The 25,296-nt window shown below is 53.5% G+C and overlaps 1 protein-coding gene across 1 annotated transcript in view; it reads right to left on the reverse strand.

Moving 5' to 3' along the window:
- LOC148813736 (unconventional myosin-Vb) overlaps nucleotides 1-25,296 on the reverse strand; it is a 28,717-nt gene continuing 3,421 nt past the window's right edge. Inside the window, exons 4-35 of the mRNA XM_088907581.1 lie at nucleotides 25,072-25,216; nucleotides 24,663-24,819; nucleotides 24,234-24,377; nucleotides 23,343-23,424; nucleotides 22,967-23,074; nucleotides 22,403-22,515; nucleotides 21,558-21,826; nucleotides 20,638-20,719; nucleotides 20,420-20,560; nucleotides 20,186-20,317; nucleotides 19,573-19,656; nucleotides 19,139-19,294; nucleotides 18,933-19,030; nucleotides 18,373-18,459; nucleotides 15,574-15,897; nucleotides 14,741-14,897; nucleotides 13,858-14,097; nucleotides 12,940-13,158; nucleotides 12,705-12,798; nucleotides 12,000-12,148; nucleotides 11,019-11,171; nucleotides 10,205-10,305; nucleotides 9,695-9,881; nucleotides 9,055-9,151; nucleotides 8,304-8,429; nucleotides 8,064-8,215; nucleotides 7,594-7,695; nucleotides 6,590-6,722; nucleotides 4,042-4,327; nucleotides 3,070-3,244; nucleotides 1,690-1,770; nucleotides 1-776 (exon numbers count right to left, since the gene is read on the reverse strand). Coding sequence (XP_088763707.1) covers nucleotides 615-776; nucleotides 1,690-1,770; nucleotides 3,070-3,244; nucleotides 4,042-4,327; nucleotides 6,590-6,722; nucleotides 7,594-7,695; nucleotides 8,064-8,215; nucleotides 8,304-8,429; nucleotides 9,055-9,151; nucleotides 9,695-9,881; nucleotides 10,205-10,305; nucleotides 11,019-11,171; nucleotides 12,000-12,148; nucleotides 12,705-12,798; nucleotides 12,940-13,158; nucleotides 13,858-14,097; nucleotides 14,741-14,897; nucleotides 15,574-15,897; nucleotides 18,373-18,459; nucleotides 18,933-19,030; nucleotides 19,139-19,294; nucleotides 19,573-19,656; nucleotides 20,186-20,317; nucleotides 20,420-20,560; nucleotides 20,638-20,719; nucleotides 21,558-21,826; nucleotides 22,403-22,515; nucleotides 22,967-23,074; nucleotides 23,343-23,424; nucleotides 24,234-24,377; nucleotides 24,663-24,819; nucleotides 25,072-25,216 — 4,736 coding nt within the window. The 3' untranslated portion in view covers nucleotides 1-614. The remainder of the gene's footprint in view (nucleotides 777-1,689; nucleotides 1,771-3,069; nucleotides 3,245-4,041; nucleotides 4,328-6,589; nucleotides 6,723-7,593; nucleotides 7,696-8,063; nucleotides 8,216-8,303; nucleotides 8,430-9,054; nucleotides 9,152-9,694; nucleotides 9,882-10,204; nucleotides 10,306-11,018; nucleotides 11,172-11,999; nucleotides 12,149-12,704; nucleotides 12,799-12,939; nucleotides 13,159-13,857; nucleotides 14,098-14,740; nucleotides 14,898-15,573; nucleotides 15,898-18,372; nucleotides 18,460-18,932; nucleotides 19,031-19,138; nucleotides 19,295-19,572; nucleotides 19,657-20,185; nucleotides 20,318-20,419; nucleotides 20,561-20,637; nucleotides 20,720-21,557; nucleotides 21,827-22,402; nucleotides 22,516-22,966; nucleotides 23,075-23,342; nucleotides 23,425-24,233; nucleotides 24,378-24,662; nucleotides 24,820-25,071; nucleotides 25,217-25,296) is intronic.

Consider the following 25,296-nt stretch of genomic DNA (forward strand, 5'->3'; position numbering starts at 1 on the left):
TAAAATTTTTTTTATTTTATTTTTTTAAATCCCAGGGTGTCTCTCGAAAAGAGTAGGAGTGTTACCCCAGTCTCCTGGCCAAATTTCCCATTGGCCCTTACCAGTCATGGCCTCCTAATAATCCCCAGCTCTGAACTGGCTTCATCACTCTGCTCTCCTCCCCACTGAGAGCTGGTGTGTGGGGAGCGGACTGGCGCATCATCCTGGTGGGGCTGCACACTGGTGGTGGTGGAGGGGATCCCCATTACCTGTAAAGCGCTTTGAGTGGAGTGTCCAGTAAAGCGCTATATAAGTGTAAGCAATTATTATTATTAAAATGAAATAGATTGCTATCCTCACAGCACAGACCTATTGGCCATTTCTAGGTCACTCTGCAGATTTCTAAGGGTCAAATGACGCTGAGGTGTTGGAGAGAGAGCCCCTCTTTGGGGTAATTACCCCTAGAAACCCCATTGCACAGGCGGGACGGAGGATAGAAACCATCATAGGACACACACAGACACATCAGGGCCAATTTTCCCAGAAGCGCTGTTTCCCCATTCACACAGCAGCTCTTGGCAGTAACCCCTCCTGTCCAGCAGGGGCCGCCAGTCCAGCTCCCAGCAGCCGCGCTGCTACACCCTGCGCAGGAAGGCCAGCCCCAGGCAGGTCGGGATGTCCAGCTGCTCGGCCCGCAGTGGCGGGGGTGGCACGTAGGGGAAGGTGACCGGGAACACGCGCCGCACGTCCAGCAGCAGCTGTCGGGGCCCCCGCCCGGCTCGCTCGGTCAGCAGGGCCTGGAACGGACGGAGGGCAGGGAGTCAGGGCAGGGCGGAGCCAGGCTGCAGTCTTGACGACTCGCAACACCTCCCTGCAGCTCCCAGCTGGCCGCCCACTGGAGCCCAGCAGGTGTGAGCCTGGCCAGTACCTGGAGGGGAGACTCCTGGGAAAGCTGAGGCTGCTGCTGGAAGAGGTGTTAGTGTGACCAGCAGGGGGCGCTCACCCTGGGGTCTGTGTGGGTCCTAATGCCCCAGTATAGTGACACCCCAGTATGGGGCGGAGCGGTGGCTCTGTGACTCAGGATCTGCGCCTGTGGCTGGAAGGTTGCTGGTTCAAATCCTGCAGCCGGCAGAGGAATCCTACTCTGTCGGGCCCCTGAGCAAGGCCCTTAACCCCAACTGCTCCAGGGGTGCTGTATAAATGGCTGACCCTGCACTCTGACCCCCAGCTTCTCTCCCTGTCTTTGTCTCACGGAGAGCAAGCTGGGGTCTGCAAAAAGACACATTCCTAATACAAGAAATTGTATATGGCCAATAAAGTAATATACTGTAAAAAAGGCGCCATCCTTCAAATGAGACGTAAAACCAAGGTCCTGACTCTCTGCGGTCATTAAGAAGCCCAGGGTGTCTCTTGAAAAGAGTAGGGGTGTAACCCTGGTGTCCTGAACAAATTTCCCCCTAACCTTTACCCATCATGGCCTCCTAATAATCCCCATCTCTGAACTGGCTTCATCACTCTGCTCTCCTCCCCACTGAGAGCTGGTGTGTGAGGAGCGGACTGGCGCATCATCCAGGTGGGTGTGGAGGGGATCCCCATTACCTGTGAAGAGCTCTGAGTGGAGTGTCCATAGCTATATAAAGGTAAGGAATTATTATTAAACTACGCTTCCCCTCATAGAGCTGGTCTTGAGCTCTGCAGGCTGTATTGTACCTGCACGGTGCGGATGAAGTTGAGCGTCACTCTCTCCTCGAACTCGCTGTGAGGCGTGTAAAGGCTCAAGATCTTCACGATCTGGTACCCAGGGACGAGAGAGAGAGAGAGAGCAAGAGAGAGATAAGCACACGTCCTCTTACTGTCGACATGGATGTAGGTGTTTGGGTGGACAGGAAAAAATGAGACAAAAGAAAATTTCCAGTCATAAGATCATAGGAGAGTTTACAAACAAGGAGGCCGGCTTGAAAGGAGACAAGGCAGCAACCTCAACAACATGTCAGGTAGCTGATCAGACAGCTTGTTCCAGACTCCCACAACCCTTAGTGAACAGGAGAGTAGAGCAGAGGCGCTCATTGCCACTTGCACATGTACATTGGAATTCTTATTCATGCTGCTTTCTCAAGACAATCACAGAACAGCAGACGACACCACACAATGTTGGCAGTACATTACTAACAAAACAATTACATCCAGAACACTTGCCAGCGCAGTTTCTGGCCGGGATGGCTGGGGTGGTGAATGACGGATTGGGCTCTATTGCAACAGAAGTGCCTCCTGTTCCGAGTTTTAACTGCACTTCCCTGTACGTTCCGCCTGTATCTGCTGGATCAGATCAACTGACACCCGCACCAACAGAAACGTGAAGCTCCTCTACCACAATCGTCTGTAAAATTCTACCGCGACACCCAACAAGCACACAGATTTCTGAACTGCCACCGCTGAATTCATACGCAAGAGGCAGGGCACTTGGAAAACAGCCAGCTTCAACCTTCTGAGACGCTTTGAAAAGGCTCTTTGCTATGTGATACTCTAAGCTCAGTCAGAGACACCACACAGCTCCAACACACAACACAACAATCACCTGGAACACAACACGAGCAGCTACACAACACAAGTGACTGGGACATGACTGTCATCATGATATCAAGAATTCATATCTCATTCCTCTCTGTGCAGCTGAAGGGCTTTTATCTGAAACATCCTAAATCAAAACGTTCTCGAACAATCCTAAATAACACTGGACTGACTGAATAATTTAAGCTCTTACCAGCTTGACACTTTGGTAGACAGAGAAAATAAATCAAGCCAGAATAAATAAACAGACATAGGAACAGGGACAAAGACAGATGTAGGCAGTATTTGCTCAATTTTTCTTGAGCAACAGTAAACTCAAAGTCTCAAGAATGTGCTGCTGTCTTGCCTGTTCCCCAGCATCAACATGGTGGTGTGAATGAGACAGCAGCATCTTTACCTCCACAGGTGTGAAGCTGCTAATTGGATCAAATTTAATTTAGAAATCCACTGCAGCCCCTTCACACAGCAGTTGTGTTGCTGCTCTACTGTATAAGGGTACAATGACATATACAATATCCCCACCTGCTGGCTGGAAAGGGCAGTGCAGGTCTCCACAATGGCTCGGGCATCTTCCTCTGACTTCTTGCTGACCTGCAGCAGCTGGGCAGCCTGGATCAGAGGCTCCAGCGAGTCCATAGTGCCCCCTGTCTGCAGGGAGCGACTCCTCAGCCACTCCTCCAGCTGGCTGATATTGTACCTGATAAAGATGTGTGAGGGATAAGGAGAGAGAACGGGTGAGGTTAAGATGAGATTTAGTGATGTCTGTCTGAGGGGGACAGACAGGTGAGGCAGGCAGACAGGGGGACAGACAGGTGAGGCAGGCAGGCGAGGGGGACAGACAGGGGAGGCAGGCAGGCAAGGGGGACAGAGAGGTGAGACAGGCAGATGAGGTAGTCAGGTGAGGGGGGCAGACAGGTGAAGGAGACAGACAGTTGAGGAGGACAGGCAGGTGAGGGGGACAGACAGGTGAAGAGGGCAGACAGGTGAAGGGGACAGACAGGTGAGGCAGACAGTTGAAGGAGACAGACAGGTGAGGGGGACAGACAGGTGAGGCAGACAGTTGAAGGAGACAGACAGGTGAGGGGGACAGACAGGTGAGGCAGACAGGTGAAGGAGACAGACAGGTGAGGGGGACAGACAGATGAGGCAGGCAGACACGTGAGGCAGGCAGGTGAAGGGGACAGAGATGTGAGGCAGGCAGGGGAGGCAGATAGGCGAAGGGGACAGACAGGCGAGACAGGCAGGTGAGGGGGACAGACAGGGGAGGCAGGCAGGTGAGGCAGACAGACAGGTGAGGGGAGGCAGACAGGTGAGGGGGACAGACAGGCGAGACAGGCAGGTGAGGGGGACAGACAGGGGAGGCAGACAGGTGAGGCAGACAGACAGGTGTGGGGAACAGACAGGTGAGACAGACAGGTGAGGGGGACAGAGAGGGGAGGCAGACAGGTGAGGGGAGGCAGACAGGTGAGAGGGATAGACAAGCAGGCCCTTTACCTGATCTGCAGGCCGCGACTCCAGGAGCAGACGTCCCTGCGCAGCAGCAGGCTGTTGAGAGCAGTGGCAGCCAGCAGGTGGCTGAGCTGCTGGAAGGCCTGTCTGCGCAGCTGTGGGCACAGAGCCTGGTGCGCCATCGCAGCGTCCAGAGCACCCAGCTCCTGGAGCACAGCAGCCATGCCCGGCCCCCCCTTGCTCGCACCCGAGGCCCGTTTCCTAGATCCCCCTGCCTTCCCCGCCGAGCTGGACAGCCCAGGAATCGTTTCACTCTCCAGCATCGCAGGGACTGAGAGAGAGAGGCAGTCAGAGAGATAAACACCCACACTGTGCCCGTGTCAGAGAGAGATAAACACCCACACTGTGCCCGTGTCAGAGAGAGATAAACACCCACACTGTGCCCGTGTCAGACAGATAAACACCCACTGTGCCCATGTCAGAGAGAGATAAACACCCACACTGTGCCCGTGTCAGAGAGATAAACACCCACACTGTGCCCGTGTCAGAGAGAGATAAACACCCACTGTGCCCGTGTCAGAGAGAGATAAACACCCACTGTGCCCGTGTCAGACAGATAAACACCCACACTGTGCCCATGTCAGACAGATAAACACCCACACTGTGCCCGTGTCAGAGAGAGATAAACACCCACACTGTGCCCGTGTCAGACAGATAAACACCCACACTGTGCCCGTGTCAGAGAGAGATAAACACCCACACTGTGCCCGTGTCAGAGAGATAAACACCCACACTGTGCCCCTGTCAGAGAGATAAACACCCACACTGTGCCCCTGTCAGAGAGATAAACACACACTGTGCCCGTGTCAGAGAGATAAACACCCACACTGTGCCCGTGTCAGAGAGATAAACACCCACACTGTGCCCATGTCAGAGAGAGATAAACACCCACACTGTGCCCGTGTCAGAGAGAGATAAACACCCACACTGTGCCCGTGTCAGACAGATAAACACCCACACTGTGCCCGTGTCAGAGAGAGATAAACACCCACACTGTGCCCGTGTCAGAGAGATAAACACCCACTGTGCCCGTGTCAGACAGATAAACACCCACACTGTGCCCGTGTCAGACAGATAAATACCCACACTGTGCCCGTGTCAGAGAGATAAACACCCACACTGTGCCCGTGTCAGAGAGAGATAAACACCCACACTGTGCCCGTGTCAGAGACAGATAAACACCCACACTGTGCCCGTGTCAGAGAGATAAATACCCACACTGTGCCTGTGTCAGACAGATAAACACCCACACTGTGCCCGTGTCAGACAGATAAACACCCACACTGTGCCCGTGTCAGAGAGAGATAAACACCCACACTGTGCCCGTGTCAGAGAGAGATAAACACCCACACTGTGCCCGTGTCAGAGACAGATAAACACCCACACTGTGCCCGTGTCAGAGAGATAAATACCCACACTGTGCCTGTGTCAGACAGATAAACACCCACACTGTGCCCGTGTCAGACAGATAAACACCCACACTGTGCCCGTGTCAGAGAGAGATAAACACCCACTGTGCCCGTGTCAGACAGATAAACACCCACACTGTGCCCGTGTCAGAGAGAGATAAACACCCACACTGTGCCCGTGTCAGAGAGATAAACACCCACACTGTGCCCGTGTCAGAGAGAGATAAACACCCACACTGTGCCCATGTCAGACAGATAAATACCCACACTGTGCCCGTGTCAGAGAGAGATAAACACCCACACTGTGCCCGTGTCAGAGAGAGATAAACACCCACACTGTGCCCGTGTCAGAGAGAGATAAACACCCACACTGTGCCCATGTCAGACAGATAAATACCCACACTGTGCCCGTGTCAGAGAGAGATAAACACCCACACTGTGCCCGTGTCAGAGAGATAAACACCCACACTGTGCCCGTGTCAGACAGATAAATACCCACACTGTGCCCGTGTCAGAGAGATAAACACCCACACTGTGCCCGTGTCAGAGACAGATAAACACCCACACTGTGCCCGTGTCAGAGAGATAAATACCCACACTGTGCCCGTGTCAGAGACAGATAAACACCCACACTGTGCCCGTGTCAGAGAGATAAACACCCACACTGTGCCCGTGTCAGAGACAGATAAACACCCACACTGTGCCCGTGTCAGAGACAGATAAATACCCACACTGTGCCCGTGTCAGAGAGAGATAAATACCCACACTGTGCCCGTGTCAGAGAGAGATAAACACCCACACTGTGCCCGTGTCAGACAGATAAACACCCACACTGTGCCCGTGTCAGAGAGAGATAAACACCCACACTGTGCCCGTGTCAGAGAGATACCCACACTGTGCCTGTGTCAGACAGATAAACACCCACACTGTGCCCGTGTCAGAGAGAGATAAATACCCACACTGTGCCCGTGTCAGAGAGAGATAAACACCCACACTGTGCCGGTGTCAGACAGATAAACACCCACACTGTGCCCGTGTCAGAGAGAGAGACAGTCACACAGAAACAGGCAGACAGAGATGGCCGATCAGAAACACTGAGGCAGGATCAGACAGCCAGGCTTCACCGATCAGGGGCTGGAGGCGGCTCTCTGTAATGCCGAGCAGTTGATGGTACGCCTGGATGGACAGGTTGCTCAGGGCCTGGCGTGTCCCACTCAGGTCGAAGGTCAGCTGTGGGGTTTCCTCCACTGAATCAAGCTGGTCCCACAGGGACAGGGTCAAAGGTCAGAAGGCAGTGCATTTCAGTGTGGTAGTGCAGATAGATGCAAACTAGATTTCAGCTGATTACAGTCACAGATTAAATCCAGAAACCTACAGAAGCCTACTATGCACTTTTTGGTAGTGTCTGGTCTAACAGCAATACAATAGAATACTCTTTTGAAAAGATGTTAGTTTTCATTTTCAGAAAAATGTCTCTTTAGCTTGATGGCTCCAGGGAAAAGTGCTGAAAAAAATATATTAAGCATAAAAATAAAATGTTCTCTTCAAGATGTGCTCTGGGGCTGAGGGAGTTGAAACCATTTGCATTCTTGGGGGGATTAATCAGATGTTCTATAATGCATGAATCAGATGGATTATTGAATACACCCAGACACACACACTCATATTCACACACAGGCCCACACTCACTGACACAAACACAGAGGCACACCCACACTCTCCTGCACACACAAAGATTCACACTCCAATACACAGAAATGCATAATCACACACAGAGCTGCTCACTCAGATACATGGGTACACACAGAGAGACACACCCACACTCTCATGCACACACACACAGATGTACACACACACAGAGATGCACACACACAAACACACAGGTATACACTCACACACAGAGATGCACACACAAATTCACACTCACACACAGATATCCTCGCACACAAACACACAGATGTACACTCACACACAGAGATGCACACGCAAATTCACATACACACAGCGATGCACACACAGATTCACAGTCACACACAAAAATGCTCAAACACAAACACAGATGCACACTCACACACAGAGATGCACACACAAATTCACTCACACACAGAGACGCAGACACACAACCCACCTGCTCGCTGGCTTGCGGTGTGCTGTGCTGTGTCAGGAGATCAGTCAACAGGAAGCTGTTCCTGAGCCACAGAGCTGTCATGTCCAGGTTGGCACTGTGTTTCTAGGGAGAGATCAGACGAAACACATAGGATCACAGCATGGAGGAGCAGAACAAGAAAGTGCACAGTGGAGACAGGAAGGAGAAAGCACTGACTGCTTCGCGTGACTGTATGACATTTGAAGGTCTTTACATCAACAGGAAAACGAAGACCAGATTGGAGATTTTAACTGTTTAATAGTACACATCAGCAGGTGCAGGGGATGGGACAAGTAGAGCTTTATAACAATATATCCGTCGCTTTTAAACATGTTCGTTGGGGCCAGTAAAGAAAGAAGAATTTATGTCAGTCTGTGAAAAACTTTAAAGTAGTTAACGATTATGCTGAGGGAAAAAAAAAAGAAAAATGTCAAGTCATGTGCATGCAATACCTTCAGCGCCCCCTTGATGGCGCTAACCACGGCACCGCACAGCGAGCGCACTCGGGCCTCTTCCCCAGCCCAGTCCAGGTGGCGAATGCACAGGAAGAGCAGGCATGCTGGGAGGCCGGGGGGCAGGGACAGCGCGGTGTCTGGCCGCAGGTCTGCAGGAGAGAAGAGGCGCTGTGAGGGACCGGTGTGCCTCAGCGGTACGAGAGCACTGCGGCCAGAATCAGTCTGCCAGTGACCAACCTGTGACCACCGTCCTGAGCAGCTGCGCCTCGTCCTTCTTCTTGCACTCCAGCAGCCCCAGAGACGGCTCCCCCTTGTGCTGGGCAGCTGAGCCCTCCTTTCCAGTGGGTGTGGCAGACCTTGGGTCTGAGAACAGAGGACACAGAGTGAGACAGAGTGAGACACAGAGAGAGAGTGGTGCACAGAGTGAGACAGAGAGAGAGTGAGACACAGAGAGGGGGTATACAGAGTGAGACACAGAGAGAGAGAAGTACACAGAGTGAGACACAGAGAGAGTGGTGCACAGAGTGAGACACAGAGAGAGAGTGGTGCACAGAGTGAGACAGAGAGAGAGAGAGTGAGACACAGAGTGAGACAGAGTGAGACACAGAGAAAGAGTTGTACACAGAGTGAGACACAGAGTGAGACAGAGAGTGAGACAGAGAGAGAGAGAGAGTGGTACACAGAGTGAGACAGAGAGAGAGTGGTGCACAGAGTGAGACAGAGAGAGAGAGTGAGACACAGAGAGGGGGTATACAGAGTGAGACACAGAGAGAGAGAAGTACACAGAGTGAGACAGAGAAAGGGGTATACAGAGTGAGACACAGAGGAAGGAGGGAACACAGAGTGATGCTCGCAGTGACAGAGTGCTCAAGGAGAGAGTGATACAGAGTGATGCTCCCAGAATGAGAGTGATACAGAGTGATGCTCACAGTGACAGACTGCACACAGAGTGAGAGTGATACAGAGAGTGAGAGAGAGGGTGCCAGACCAGTGTTTATTAGTGTCAGTGTGTCTCTCAGGTCCCTCAGCTCCCTCCTCAGCCTGCGACACTCCTGTTCCGCAGCCTCCACCTGCTCCATCAGATCCTGCACACAGGACACAGGACACTCAGGATACACAGGGACAGACAGGACACTCAGGACACTCAGGGACAGACAGGGACAGACAGGGACACACAGGACACAGGACATTCAGGACATTCAGGACACTCAGGACACTCAGGACAGACAGGGACAGACAGGGACAGACAGGGACACTCAGGACACACAGGACACACAGAGACAGACAGGACACAGGACACTCAGGACACACAGGACACTTAGGACACACAGGGATAGACAGGACACACAGGACACACAGCAGCCCCCCTGCACATCCCTAGACGGGATACCAGGGGTAGCACCTCCACTCTTGCAAACATCCCTGGGACTCAGTTTAACATCTTAACTGAGGGACAGAACCTGCTGCTGAACACCATAATGGTGCACTGGAGGGGGCGCGCCACCTACTGGTCCATCAACACAATGCATTAACAGACAACAACAGACACAGGAGTCACATTAATGCACAGCATATAAGTCATCATCACGCATGGACAGTGCAGCATGTAGACCCCATGTTCCCCTCACCATGTTGTCGGAGACGAGGGCCGCGAGTTGCTCCTGCACTGGGGGGGGCAGGGGGGTGTCAATCAGGGGGCTGAGGGCCAAGTCCGACACCCCTCCCTCCTGCCTGGGCCCTTGAGCCTGCTGTCGTAATGCAGAGATCTCTCCCTCCCACTGCGAGCGCTGGGACAGGAGCTGAGACTCCAGGATCCTGAGAGAGAGAGAGAGAGGAGGAGGATCGGGAGATTGGAAGAGAGCTGAGCAGCAGGCAGTGTATTTCTTCTGCTGGTTCTGTCCCGCTTAACAGTGTCGATGGTTTCCTGTATTATTCATCGCATTAATCCACTTCAGAAACTTTTTATTAGTCCCAACAAAAGTCCCCTATAGCTGCACCCTGTATCAGTCTCCTATCACTGCACCCTGTATCAGTCCCCTATAGCTCCACCCTGTATCAGTCCCCTATAGCTGCACCCTGTATCAGTCCCCTATCGCTGCACCCTTTACCAGTCTCCTATAGCTGCCAAAGTGACTCACTTGTTAGCGACTCGGACTGCGTCATAAGCATGACGCAGGTCCTCTCCTCTCATTCGCTCAGCTCCATCCTTGGCCACACCCACCGCCTCCATCAGCGAGTCCTGGTGACGGACAGTCAGAGGGTGAGTGTCAGTGTGTCTCTGACACGCTCTCTCACACTCTCACGTGCTCATTCATACTCACACACATTCACACACACTCCCACTCCCACACACACACTCACTCACTCGATCACACTCACTGGCTCTCATATGATTTCACACACACATTTACACTCTCACAGACCCTCACACACACACACTCACTCACACTCATACACACACATTCACACTCTCACACACACACTCACACTCATACACACACATTCACACTCTCACAGACCCTCACACACTTGCTCACATACACACACACCAGCTCATTCACTCACACATGCTCACACTCATTTGCCCACACACACACACAATTCTCTCACTCGATCACACTCACTGGCTCTCATATGATTTCACACACACTCCCACTCCCACATACTCACACACACACTTACACACACTCGCTCACTCTCACACTCGTACACACACATTCACACTCTCACAGACACTCACACACTTGCTCACATGCACACACACCAGCTCATTCACTCACACTCATTTGCTCACACACATATTCACACAAACTCGCTGACACACTCACACACAAAAACTCTCTTAAACACACTCAAGCACTCACACACTTATTCTCACACTGAAGTGCTCACACACCCGCTCATAGACATTATCACTCACACTCACACTTGCTCACTCTCGCCCACTCCTACCCAGGGTGCTCCGAGGACCCAGGCTCTCCCCTCCGGGGGGGGTGATGTCACACTGATCCTCCTGTCTGCCTCCTCCACGCCGGGAGACACAGGCGGGATGAATCCCAGAACCAGGCTCTGGGATGAGTCCGTCCGCCGGTGACCACGAGACCTCTGCATGGCACAGAACAGAACCAGGTCCACTCCAGTCTGAACAGAACTCCTGCTACACCCCACTTCACCTCCAGGGGGCTCCACTGAAAACTCAGCCTTATCAGAAAACAGACACTGTCCAACAGTTCTGAATCAGCTCTATTTTTCTTATTGCTGTATTGTACTACAAACAGTACAGCACCATGTGCATTTCAATTGAAAACCCAGCATGTGGAGGACATAGACAGACTCTCAGATGATTTCACACACACTCCCACTCCCACACACTCACACACACATTCACACACACTCACACACACACATTCACACTCTCACAGACACTCACACACACTCACACTCTCACTCACATCCTCACACACTTGCGCACATGCACACACACACCAGCTCATTAACTCACACATGCTCACGCACACTCATTTGCTCACACACATATTCACACAAACCTGCTGACACACTCACACACAAAAACTCTCTCACACACACTCAAGCACTCACACACTTATTCTCACACTGCGGGACAAATCCCACAGCCATCTGTACTACTGTAGCAGGAGTCACACAGTTCCTAGCTCTTCTCAGAGGGGTTCCTAAACCAACGTGAGAAGCTAACAAAAGACTGTACAGTCTATAGCCTCCAATGGAAAACAACTCACCATCTAGATTCTTGAATTGCAGAACAGCTGACCAGGCTGCCTCTTGTAATGTAGCAAAACGGGTTCATGGGTCACCTCAAACACACCGACAGACTACAGAGTGAGCAGCACTCTGCTTCCCTCTTGTGGCAGCCTGGGGAACTGCAGTATCATTCTCCACAGCTCAGGGCCCTACCTCAGCCAGCATAACCTCCTCCCTCAGGTTGTCGTATCTTTGCTCCAGACGGCCAAACTCCCTCAGCAGGCCCTGGTACCGCCTCCTCTCCTCCTCCAGCTCGGCGTGCAGAGAGGAGCTCGACTGCGCCACCTGCTGGGCCACCCGCTCTGTCGCCGTGCACACAGACAACACAGAAGCACGGTCAAGCACAATGACCCAGCAGCCCCAGGGGCAGACTGCCGCCTGTCCACACTACCACAGAACTGTGTTTCACAAAGTGCTGCTGGAAGCCGATTAGGTAAGAGAGAAGTTTGGGAAAAAGTGTAAAGTGTCAAAAAACAGGAGAGAAACAGGGAGATGCAGGGAGGTTTGAATGAATACACACAGACCGGACAGGTCAATCGGAGTTCCCTCCCAGTCTGCACCAGTGCCCTGAGGTGCAGGACAGCTTGAGAAAAAGACAGGTGGACAAACAGACAGGTGGACAAGCAAACAGAAGGATAGTTGAGGAAACAAACAAACAGGGAGACAGTCAGACTGGTGGACAGGGGGACAGGGCGACTGGGGAACTGTCGGAGACGTGGACAGGTGAATCGGTGGACAGGTGAATCGCTGGACCAGGGGACAGGTGGACAGTTGAAAAGGTGTACAGGTGGACAGAGGGAGAAGTGGCCTGAAAGACTGCTGGAACAGGTAGGCAGACTGGTGGAGAGTGGGACGTACCCTCCAGACTGCTCTCCTGCGCCAGGACACGGGTGCACAGTGCCTCCCTCTCTGCCTCCAGAGCCGCCTTCTCTTCCCGCAGGGCCTGGACCTCCTGAGAGACAGAGTGAGGAGCAGAGCAACAGGGAGAGTCAGCAGCCAGGGCTGAAGACAACAGCTAGAAAATGTCTAACTGCCGAAGCCTTTGGCGCAGTCGTGTAAAAGCAAACCAGGCTGGAAGTGGTGAGCTGTCCACCTGCGTGAGCCGGGCGATCTCCTGCGTATCCCTCTCCGCCGCCTTCCTCCTCTGCTCCTCCTCCTCCTGCCGTCGCTGCTCCTGCAGCCGGGCGAGGGCTGAGCGCCCCTGCCCCTGCTCCTGCAGCCTCTCGAGCGCCCCCTGCAGCCGGGCGAGCTCTGCGCGGTGAGCCGCCCGCTCTGAACCCAGGGCCTCCCTCAGCAGTGTGCTCTCCCGGGCCTGGGGGTCAATTAACAGCTTTTCTCAAGCAGCAGAATTTGAGGAACCCACCTGAAGCAAACTCCAGGAGTAGTCCTGCACCTGTTCTAGAGAGTCCAGAGAGCATAGAGGCATCTCCTCGAGACGTCAAGGGGCTTTCCAGCTGAGTGTGTGGTTAATAGTCCACATTTCATCCAGTCTGAGATAGACCAGCCTAGCTTCTCTCACCTGGCCTCTGCCCTCTGACCCCAGTCCCTCTCACCTGCCCTGTGCCCTCTGCCCTCTGACCCCAGCTCCTCTCACCTGCCCTCTGCCCCTCTCACCTGCCCTGTACCCTCTGACCCCAGCCCCGGTGTCCTCTGACCCCAGCCCCTCTCACCTGCCCTGTGCCCTCTGACCCCAGTCCCTGTTCCCTCTGACCCCAGCTCCTCTCACCTGCCCTGTGCCCTCTGACCCCAGCCCCGGTGTCCTCTGACCCCAGCCCCTCTCACCTGCCCTGTGTCCTCTGCCCTCTGACCTCAGCCCCTCTCACCTGTCCTCTGCCCCTCTCACCTGCCCTGTTCCCTCTGACCCCAGCCCCTGTGCCCTCTGACCCCAGCCCCTCTCACCTGCCCTGTGCCCTCTGACCCCAGCCCCTGTGCCCTCTGACCCCAGCCCCTGTGCCCTCTGACCCCAGCCCCTCTCACCTGCCCTGTGCCCTCTGACCCCAGCCCCTCTCACCTGCTCGTCCGCTCTGCGCTGCAGCTGGATGAGCTTGACCTCCATGCCCTTGTGCAGCTCGCGGTACCTCTCCACCGACCGCGCGGCAGCCCTGCGGCGCCTCAGCTCCCGGCGGGCGCAGAGCTGGCGGTAGCAGCACTGCAGGCACAGCACCGCCTGCCGCATACGCAGGAAGCCGCGGCGCGCCAGCCAGCCGCGCACTCGTGCCTGCAGCACTGTGGCCGCGCAGTGCGCCACCAGCTGGACAGGAGAGAGAGAGACGCCAGCTCAAACTCCAGCAGCATCAGGACTCTGGCAAGCTTCACAGTTCAGAGATGGGGATTATTAGGAGGCCATGATGCGTAAAGCCCAGGGGGGAAATTTGGCCAGGACACCGGGGTAACACCCCTACTTTTTTCGAGAGACACCCCGGGATTCTTAATGACCACAGAGAGTCAGGACCTCGGTTTTAGAGCTCATCCGAAGGACGGCGCCTTTTTACAGTATAGTGTCCCCGTCACTATACTGGGGCATTAGGACCCACACAGACTGCAGGGTGAGCACCCCCTACTGGCCCCACTAACACCTCTTCCAGCAGCAACCTCAGCTTTCCCAGGAGTCTCCTGTCCAGGTACTGACCAGGATCACACCTCCTGGGCTCCAGTGGGCGGCCAGCTGGGTGCTGCAGGGTGACAGAGCTGCAGGGGGATTATTTTGGCATCTCTGGTTTGGAAGCTCTGGAAGAGCGCCACCCATCTGCTGTTCCACCAGAACTACTTGCAGCGGGAAACTGTAAGACCCCTGTCCCGGTTCTGACCCGGGAGGCCTAGCCCGGCTGGGTTTCCGAGTCTCGTTGAGATCGGGCTACAGGGAGTTACCTCTCCTGCACGCTACCGCCCCCTACCTGTCTGTAGGCTCTGCGCGCGAGGGTCCCACGCACGGCCGCCTGGATGGTGACAGCAGCCGAGCGAAGCTGCAGGTACAGCCGGCGCACCTGGACCATGCGGAACGTCCTCTGGATCAGGAGCACTGCCCGGGACACCCGGAGCAACTGGGCCAGCCTGGAAAATCATCACAGTCATCAGCCAGAGTGCACCAGTCCACTCACCTCACACCAGCTCTCAGGGGGGAGGAGAGCAGAGTGATGAAGCCAGTTCAGAGATGGGGATTATTAGGAGGCCATGATTGGTAAAGGCCAGGGGGAAATTTGGCCAGGACACCGGGGTTACACCCCTACTCTTTTTGAGAGACACCCTGGGATTTTTAATGACCACAGAGAGTCAGGACCTCGGTTTTCTGAAGGACAGCGCCTTTTTACAATCTAGTGTCCCCGTCACTATACTGGGGCATTAGGACCCACATGGACCGCAGGGTGAGCGCCCCCTACTGGTCCCACTAACACCTCTTCCAGCAGCAGCCTTATTCTTTCCCAGGAGACTCCCCTCCAGGTACTGGCCAGGCTCACACCTGCTGGGCTCCAGTGGGCTGCCAGCTGGGAGCTGCAGGGTGACAGAGCTGCTGGATCACACAGTGGATCACACAGGGAAGTTACAGTACAGGGTACCATGAGGCTGGTTCATTATGGTTCATTATATCTAAACATTTCCATCTAGAAATGTGGCGTGGAGCACCGTTCTGGTCATGTGCAGTACTGCAGGCTGGGACAGGAGGATCTGATCATGAGTTGCGACCTACCAACAGATCTTGGGGTGAAGGGGTACTTGTTTCGGGGCTCACCTTCTGGCTAGGGCTCCCCGGATGTATCTCTGCAGGGTGAGGGTGGCCTGACAGATCAGCCTGTACCGGCGCTGGCCCAGCCAGCCCCTGACCCGGCTTTGAATGGTCACGCAGGCTGTGTGTAGGCGCTCAGCGCGTAGCCTCTCCAGCAGGGCCACCTGTCCGGCCCGGAAGAAGATCTTGGTTTTGCCGAACCAATACTGATCCGAGTCCGATATGAGCTCCCCCAGGGCCCGGCGGCACACAGCCTGCTGGTCCTCGTGACCTGCCTTCCTGTCACGAATCAGAACCCTGTACCGGCTGAAGAATTCTGGGTAGGACCACCTGTAACCCCAACAGCAGTAGTTTCTGGTTAACATTACTGTTGACAATATACAGAAAACACTAGATCGGGGGTGACCAGCCCCAGTCCCTAAGAGTCACTCCAAAATCTCCAGAGTCTCAAGACTTGTGTGGTTTGTTCTGTTTGATCAGTTAGTTTGTCTCTTCCCATCTCTAAACTGTCTTATTCAGAGGTCCAATTCATCAAATCATCCAATTGCCCAGTTTGATTACGGTCTCTGCATACGGTCTCTATTATTTACTGTGTTGTACTGTGTGGTGCTGTCTGCTGTACACTGTGGAGTTGTCTGCTGTACACTGTGGTGCTGATAGATAGATAGATAGATAGATAGATAGATAGATAGATAGATAGATAGATAGATAGATAGATAGATAGATAGATAGATAGATAGATAGATAGATAGATAGATAGATAGATAGATAGATAGATAGAGTGCCTTGCGAAAGTATTCGGCCCCCTTGAACTTTTCAACCTTTTGCCACATTTCAGGCTTCAAACATAAAGATATAAATTTTTTATTTTATGTGAAGAATCACCAACAAGTGGGACACAATTGTGAAGTGGAACGAAATCTATTGGATTTTTGAAACTTTTTTAACTAATAAAAAAATGAAAAGTGGGGCGTGCAAAATTATTCGGCCCCCTTGCGTTAATACTTTGTAGAGCCACCTTTTGCTGCGATTACAGCTGCAAGTCGCTTGGGGTATGTCTCTATCAGTTTTGCACATCGAGAGACTGAAATTCTTGCCCATTCTTCCTTGCAAAACAGCTCGAGCTCAGTGAGGTTGGATGGAGAGCGTTTGTGAACAGCAGTTTTCAGCTCTTTCCACAGATTCTCGATTGGATTCAGGTCTGGACTTTGACTTGGCCATTCAAACACCTGGATACGTTTATTTGTGAACCATTCCTTTGTAGATTTTGCTGTATGTTTGGGATCATTGTCTTGTTGGAAGATAAATCTCCGTCCCAGTTTCAGGTCTTTTGCAGACTCCAACAGGTTTTCATCCAGAATGGTCCTGTATTTGGCTGCATCCATCTTCCCCTCAATTTTAACCATCTTCCCTGTCCCTGCTGAAGAAAAGCAGGCCCAAACCATGATGCTGCCACCACCATGTTTGACAGTGGGGATGGTGTGTTGAGGGTGATGAGCTGTGTTGCTTTTACGCCAAACATATCGTTTTGCATTGTGGCCAAAAAGTTCGATTTTGGTTTCATCTGACCAGAGCACCTTCTTCCACATGTTTGGGGTGTCTCCCAGGTGGCTTGTGGCAAACTTTAGACGAGACTTTTTATGGATATCTTTGAGAAATGGCTTTCTTCTTGCCACTCTTCCATAAAGGCCAGATTTGTGCAGTGTAAGACTGATTGTTGTCCTATGGACAGACTCTCCCACCTCAGCTGTAGTTCTCTGCAGTTCATCCAGAGTGATCATGGGCCTCTTGGCTGCATCTCTGATCAGTCTTCTCCTTGTCTGAGCTGAAAGTTTAGAGGGACAGCCAGGTCTTGGTAGATTTGCAGTGGTCTGATACTCCTTCCATTTCAAGATGATCGCTTGCACAGTGCTCCTTGGGATGTTTGAAGCTTGGGAAATCTTTTTGTATCCAAATCCGGCTTTAAACTTCTCCACAACAGTATTACGGACCTGCCTGGTGTGTTCCTTGGTCTTCATGATGCTCTCTGCGCTTTCAACAGAACCTTGAGACTATCACAGAGCAGGTGCATTTATACAGAGACTTGATTACACACAGGTGGATTCTATTTATCACCATCAGTCATTTAGGACAACATTGGATCATTCAGAGATCCTCGCTGAACTTCTGGAGTGAGTTTGCTGCACTGAAAGTAAAGGGGCCGAATAATTTTGCACGCCCCACTTTTCATTTTTTTATTAGTTAAAAAAGTTTCAAAAATCCAATAGATTTCGTTCCACTTCACAATTGTGTCCCACTTGTTGGTGATTCTTCACATAAAATAAAAAATTTATATCTTTATGTTTGAAGCCTGAAATGTGGCAAAAGGTTGAAAAGTTCAAGGGGGCCGAATACTTTCGCAAGGCACTGTAGATAAGACTTTATTGATCCCGAAGGTGTGGTGCTGTCTGTTGTACTCTGTGGTGCTGTGAGAGAAAAGCTCAAATAAGAATCCCAATTCCTCTAGCCAAACTCCTGGGCTGTGGCTCTCTAGTCCAGGGACTGGACTTGCCTTCTCCATACAGTAGTCATTAATGGTTTTAGTACTGATCTCTTGTGGTAAAACAACAGCAGTTACTGTCACACTAGTTTACTGTTGCCAGGTTCAGCAAACAGCATGATGACAGCAGTGCTTTAGTGCTTTTACTGCTTTAGTGCATCACCAGCCAGCCTTGCGCCTTCAGCTCCTTCCACACTGGATCTGCAGCCTGTAGCTCTGTAGAGCCGAAGAAAGTGGCTCTATTATCAAGAACAGAAGCAGCTCACCTGGACGGGTAGCCAGCGGCACTGATCCGGATCGTCTCCAGAACCCCACAGGCCCGGAGCTGCTGTACCGCCCTCTTGGGGTCAAACCTGAAAAAGAAGCCGCAGCGAGAGATGAAAATCCCAACTGCAGCGGCGCTGGGCATCAGGGAGACACACCGCCGGGCTCCGGCGCAGACATTCCTTTCAGAACAATCTCAGATCGACAGCTACTGCCCACCAATCGCCTTTCACCACATCACAGGCAGCTCCGCCCCATTACCGGAGGAGGAGCCCTGATTGCAGGAGAGGCGCGTCACTCACAGCACGGTGAGCTGTGCAGCTGAGAGCAGAGAGATCCCTGCAGACTGACCCCACCCCCAGCACTGCTCAACCAACTGTGCGCCTGGGGAATCCCAGTCACAGTCCGCTAGTGACAGGGCCCAGGCTCGCACCCGTGCAGTGCTGCAGCTTCCTGACTTTTGTCCGTAAACCTTACGAGCTGTTTGCACAAGAGTCTGCAGCTGGAAATGGATCCGCCTGCTGCGCAGCAGAAGACCAGCTCGAACCCGAGTCAGACTCACAGGAAGGGCTGCTTGAGGTCGTTGGGCTTGATGCAGCGCACGTAGTGTGGCGTGGTGGAGTTCAGCGTGTCCATGAGGAGGCGCAGGGACTGCCGGAACTGCGGAGAGACACATGGACAATACAGAGGTCAGCCAGAGAATTCCCACTGAGCCCCTGTGCAATTAAGTGTGTAGTTACCACAGCCAGGCCACTAGGGGGAGCTCACCTGAAACCCCACTGTCTGTTTGTACTCTCGAATTGTAGAAAGCCCACTCCTTCTACCCGCACGCAGGCTCCCATTGGGCAAAACAGACTTCAGTCCAGGGAGGGTGAGGGCTCCCTCTGCTGGTTCCTCCTGGAACAGTTCTGCCACCAGCTCAGACTAGAGTGGGCAGGAGGGGGGAGACACAGGTGGTGATTACAGAGAGACTGTCCCCAATGACTAATGTCAAAGACTCCAGTTCCAAGAGCCATGATCTGTTTTGGACCACAGTAGTCACAGACTCTTCCTTTGATTAAATCTACACAGGCAGGCTTGTTAAAATAACAATATTCACCCAGCTCAGCCTGTGCTTGAAGGGAGACAGCTGGTCAGAAACCATACAGAGGTAGGGAGCGCCAGACTACGAGCTCCACTGGTCACTGCTGGGACACAAGTACCTGACTGGCCTTCAGAATATTGATGGGCTCTTCAAACACGGTGTCCCGGTTCTTATCCAGAAACCCCTCGCACTCATACTGGACCTGCCAGAGACACAGAGATGCAGTGAATGCAGAGACACAGAGACACAAACAGCTCACACTCATACTGGAATTGCCAGAGACACAGAGACACAGAGACGCAGAACACAGAGGTGCAGAGACACTGTGACACAAACAGCTCACACTCATACTGGACCTGCCAGAGACACAGAAACGCAGTGAATGCAGATACACAGAGAGACAGAGACACAAACAACTCACACTCATACTGGACCTGCCAGAGACACAGAGACTCAGAGATGCAGGGACACTGTGACACAAACAGCTCACACTCAAACTGGAACTTCCAGAGACAGAAACACAGAGACACTGAGATGCAGAGGCTCACAGACACTGCCACAGAAAGACACAGACACAGAGACGCCGAGACACAGAGACACGGACACAGAGACGCAGAGACTCGCACGGCGAGAGAGAGAAACAGCAGCACTCCTGTGCTGTAAGCGGGCTGTGATCTGCACTCCACCCCTGAGCGCAGCGTGACTCTGGCGTGTTGTGCCCGTGATCTCACCCTGTCAGCGAAGTGCAGGATGACGAAAGCTGTGTCGGACATTCTTGGTTTCCCGAAATGTGGGTTGGGGTTCTGGTTCTGGTGCTGCTCGTACAGCTTCCGGGCCCAGGTCTCGTCCGACCCCTTCGGCATCTGGCAAGGCAAAGGCAGCTGGGATTAGGCCACCAGAAACAGGCCTCACGTCCGACTGGCGGGCTGTGCCCAGCGCAGCAGCGGCGTCTGTGTCCTACGGACCCGACACTCCTCGTCCAGCAGGTCCAGCACCCCCAGGGGGCCCTCGATCAGCGCGATGCAGGGCTGGTTGTCGCTGAACTCGACCCGGCTCCAGGGAATGCCCTCGCGCACGTACTCCTCCTGCTCCAGCTGGAAGACGCGCTGCGGGCGGGAGGGGGGGGCGTTACGGACAGAGGAAGCAAAGGGAGAGCGGGCAGACTCGTGGCCAGGAGACCCACCTGGGTGAACTGCTGCTGCAGCTTCTCGTTGGCGTAGTTGATGCAGAACTGCTCGAAGCTGTTCCTCTCGAACATCTCGAACCTGCAGGAGGAGGAGGAGCCTGTGACTGCCTGACAGATGAATACTCTTCTGTTGTGCTACTGCATCACTCCGGCCTGCGATGCCTTAGAACTGCGATCTCGCAGGACACACCTGGCTGACTCCTGTTCCAGGAGCTGCTCCCAGGTCCCTTCAAATGCAACCCTGTACTGGACGAAGCAAGAAACTGCTCTTCACAGGTACTGTTCCACTGTCACTGCAACGCCTAACCAGCCAGCAGCTCTATCGCCCTGCAGCTCCCAGCTGGCAGCCCACTGGAGCCCAGCAGGTGTGAGCCTGGTCAGTACCTGGAGGGGAGACTCCTGGGAAAGCTAAGGCTGCTGCTGGAAGAGGTGTTAGTGGGGCCAGTAGGGGGCGCTCACCCTGTGGTCTGTGTGGGTCCTTATGCCCAGGTATAGTGACGGGGACACTATACTGTAAAAATGGAACCGTCCTTCAGATGAGATGTTAAACCTAGGTCCTGGCTCTCTGTGGTCATTAAAAATCCCAGGGTGTCTCTTGAAAAGAGTAGGGGTGTTACCCCAGTGTCCTGGCCAAATTTCCCCCTGGCCTTTATCAATCATGGCCTCCTAATAATTCTCATCTCTGAACTGGCTTCATCACTCTGCTCTCCTCCCCACTGAGGAGCAGACTGGCGCACTCTGGCTGTCTCACCACCCAGGTGGGGCTGCACACTGGTGGTGGTGGAGGGGATCCCCATGACCTGTGAAGAGCTCTGAGTGGAGTATCAAGAAAAGTGCTATAGAAGTGTACAGAATTATTTTTATTGTTGTTATAATTATTATTATTAAGCATACACACACACAACTGGCCAGCTCACCCGTAGATGTCGAGGACCCCGATGAAGGATTTAGGTGTCCTCCTGGGTGCCTGCAGTGCAGCGTTGAGCCGCCGGACGACCCAGGAGAACAACTGGCCGTACACGTGCTTGGCCAGGGCGTCCCGCGCCTCGCACGCCTGTTGCCATGGCATCGGCTTCACCAGCGTCTCCCCGGCGACCACCAGCCGCCGGTGGCACAGCCAGTGTGCCATCTGAGATCGCTCCACGCCCAGCATCTTCACGAAGACAGCCAGCGCAACGTCATCCACCTGCGGGACATAGCAAGCGATCAACTGGCACCTCGTTATTGTGAGAACCGAAGGGGGTGCTCATAACTCTTTGTGGTGCACCTCAAAATTAACTGGGTCACCAGTGCATGCTCAGCACCGAGGCCCTGAGCCCAGAATAGGAGCTCACTCAGAGGTGCAGCCCAACAGTCCTGATACTGCAGGTTTGAGACTGTGCCCCCCTGACTGGGACTCCCAGAGCTGTGGCACACCGCTGGCAGAGCCCTGCAGACAGGGCACAGGGATTACTCTCCAGGGCTTTCGATCTCTCGGCCGTCTGGCAAAACAGCCAATCCCACGCAGGTGTGCGGTGATGTCATCACGAGAGCCTCTGACACGCCTGTCTGGCGCTGCGGAGCTCGCAGCGAGTCACGTGACACCTAGCTTTCCGGGGGGGGGGGGGGGGGGGTCAGAGGGGCGTGTCCACATGACAAAGAGTGTAGTCTCTCTGAATGAATCCCAGCAACATTGCCAAACCCCATTGTCAGATTGAATGGTTAGAAAAGTAAAAAAATGGGTAAATAAGAAGAGGTAATAATAAAGAAATAGGGGCTTTACGTTGATGCTACTTCTCTCGCCGTCTCTGGAGCTGGCTCGGATCTCTATGTTTCCCAAGTGCAGAAGAGCTGCTAGGATCCGGAACAGCTCCATCTGCTGGTCAGCTTGCACTCCTGCAAGCACAGTGCAGACATAAATTCAGCAACAGCTGCTGGTCTGCTTTTAAATAATTTAGCCTCCAAACGGCATCTACTCAGTAGGTCTCTATTCAGCACCACGAGAAACCCAACGTCATGATTGTGGATGTTAATTTTCAGGCAGTCTGATGGTGTTGATCACCCTCACCAGCCATGATCAGCATAATTACGTTAAGGTCCTGATGCCTGTATGTAAAACAATGTTAAAATCATAAGCTTTTTGCATGAGCAGAGTTTACATTTTAAAAAGATGAAGACCACACCTGAAGAAGGCTCCACGGCCGAAACGTTGTGTTCTCTTTCTTCTTTTTTTCAGCATGGAATAAACCTATTACTTGTTCCTTTGCATTTTAAAAAGATGCCCTTTTTTTACCAGGCTCATCCTTCCTGTGGCCGTGCTGGCGCCAGGACTGGCTCACACACTCACCCAGCACAGCGAGAGCCCTGCGTGTCCGCTCGAGGTCCGCGCCGTCGGCTGTCCCGGGAGTCTGCGCCCCCCCGCCCTGCCTCGTGTAGCGGAACTGCTCCGCAGGCGCTGGGGGGAGGAACCACAGAGTCACATGAGTGCCCCCCGGAAGAGAGGGGCTCCGAGACACCCCACTCTCTGTCCCTGCGGTCCCCAGCCTCCCTCCCTCCCCCAGCGGGGTCAGCTCACGTCGAACGCAGGGGCTGTGCTCCCTGCCTGGGGACCCCACAGCCAGGCTGGGGGTCTGGTTGAGGCTCCCCAGTCGTGATTCATGTTCCTGTGCTGTTGGACATTAAACAGCAGTGGTGGGGGGGACAGTAGGGGGCAAGATTCTCACCCAGCCGCAGAGCACAGAGCTCAGGCAGGTCCCAGGAGGTGCACAGCTGGTAGAAGATGTGGTAGTTTCTCTCCTCTGGGGCCTGAGGAGACATTAAGAGACAGTGATCTCACTGCCAGCAGCCATATCACCCTGCAACTCACAACTGGCAGCCCACTGGAGCCCAGCAGGGGTTAGCCTGGTCAGTACCTGGATGGGAGACCTCCTGGGAAAAACTAAGGTTGCTGCTGGAAGTGGTGTTAGTGGGGCCACCAGGGGGCGCTCACCCTGCGGTCTGTGTGGGTCCTAATGCCCCCGTATAGTGACGGGGACACTATACTGTAAACAGGCGCCGTCCTTCGGATGAGATGTAAAACCGAGGTCCTGACTCTCTGTGGTCATTAAAAATCCCGGGGCGTTTCTCGAAAAGAGTAGGGGTGTTACCCCGGCGTCCTGGCCAAATTTCCCATTGGCCCTTACCAATCATGGCCTCCTAATAATCCCCCTCTATGAATTGGCTTCATTACTCTGCTCTCCTCCTCACTAATAGCTGGTGTGTGGGGAGCATTCTGGCGCACTATGGCTGCCATCACATCATCCAGGTGGGGCTGCACATTGGTGGTGGTGGAGGGGATCCCCATTACCTGTAAAGCGCTTTGAGTGGAGTGTCCAGAAAAAGCGCTATATAAGTGTAAGCAATTATTATTATTATTATTATCTCTGGACAGACTGCTCTGCCTGAACTCCATGTCTGGTCAGTATGAGCTCCTGCTGATTACCAAGTGCCAGCAGCTGAACGCGTACTGAGTACACCACCCACTGGCCCTCCTCGGCCATTGCGTAGGTCGGTGGTATCAGTCGTATTCGTAAGCTTGGATTTATTTACAGCATGCATCTCTTTTAATCAGGCACCTGGAAGACGACTCTGGACTTCTCCAGCAGGTAGGTCCTCATGTGGGCCCCGATGATGTCACCCTGGCAGCCGAAGCCGATCTCGATGTACTTGCCAAAGCGGCTGCTGTTGTCATTCCGGGTCGTTTTTGCGTTCCCAAAGGCCTTGGGGAAGGAGGGGTCACACAAGGATCAACCAGGGGTTAACGCCTCCTATACATCTCATAACAATTCAACTCCTCCCACGCCAGCCTTTCAATTTATATAACCACGCCCACACAAGTTACAAAGTTGACCTGATTTACATAACCCTACCCACGCTCCATGTGACCACGCCCCCCTTCCCACACTCTCAAGTGCCCCACGCTTGGTGGAACTCCACAGCCCAACACTTCCCAGCTCAACAGACAACCCCACATTCCAGCTCTACTCCACCCCTGCCCCCCATACCTCCATAATGGGGTTGGTGGCCAGCACCCTCTCCTCCACGCTGGTCTGCCGGGCAGACCCCCCGACCACCGCGAAATATCGCATGGCAAACTTGGCCGAGACGGTTTTGCCAGCGCCGGATTCTCCACTGATTATAATGGACTGGTTCCGCTCCTCTCTGAGGGCGTGGAGAGATCGGGAACAAAAGAGAACAAAATCCATATTGGGATCTCGCTGCTTGCACAGCAAAGTCCCACCCTCTGATTACACCTAACATTCGAACCTTGAGCGGTCTGAGGCTTAGACCCGTCAATGGTGGATATTCCTGCATCACTCACACCTTTGCTGGAATTCCACTACCTGACAGGTACGACACATGGCACACACCGCCATGCCATGACCCTCGACCCTTGACCATCTGACCCCTGACCTGGCCATCTGCCGGTAGGCCTCCTCGGCGACGGAGAAGATGTGGGGGTCCATGTCGGCGGTGTCCTGGCCGCTGTACGCATCGATCACCTCCTCGCCGTAGATGGGCAGCTGCTCGTAGGGGTTGATGGCGACCAGCACGATGCCTGGGACAGACAGACCCAGGTGACCCTGGGAGACAACTGGCTAATTCGCTCAAGTGCCGTCACGGAAACCTCGAGCAACA

Source organism: Atractosteus spatula, chromosome 28 (genome assembly GCF_055471065.1).
Source record: "Atractosteus spatula isolate fAtrSpa1 chromosome 28, fAtrSpa1.hap1, whole genome shotgun sequence".
Classification (NCBI taxonomy): Eukaryota; Metazoa; Chordata; class Actinopteri; order Semionotiformes; family Lepisosteidae; genus Atractosteus; species Atractosteus spatula.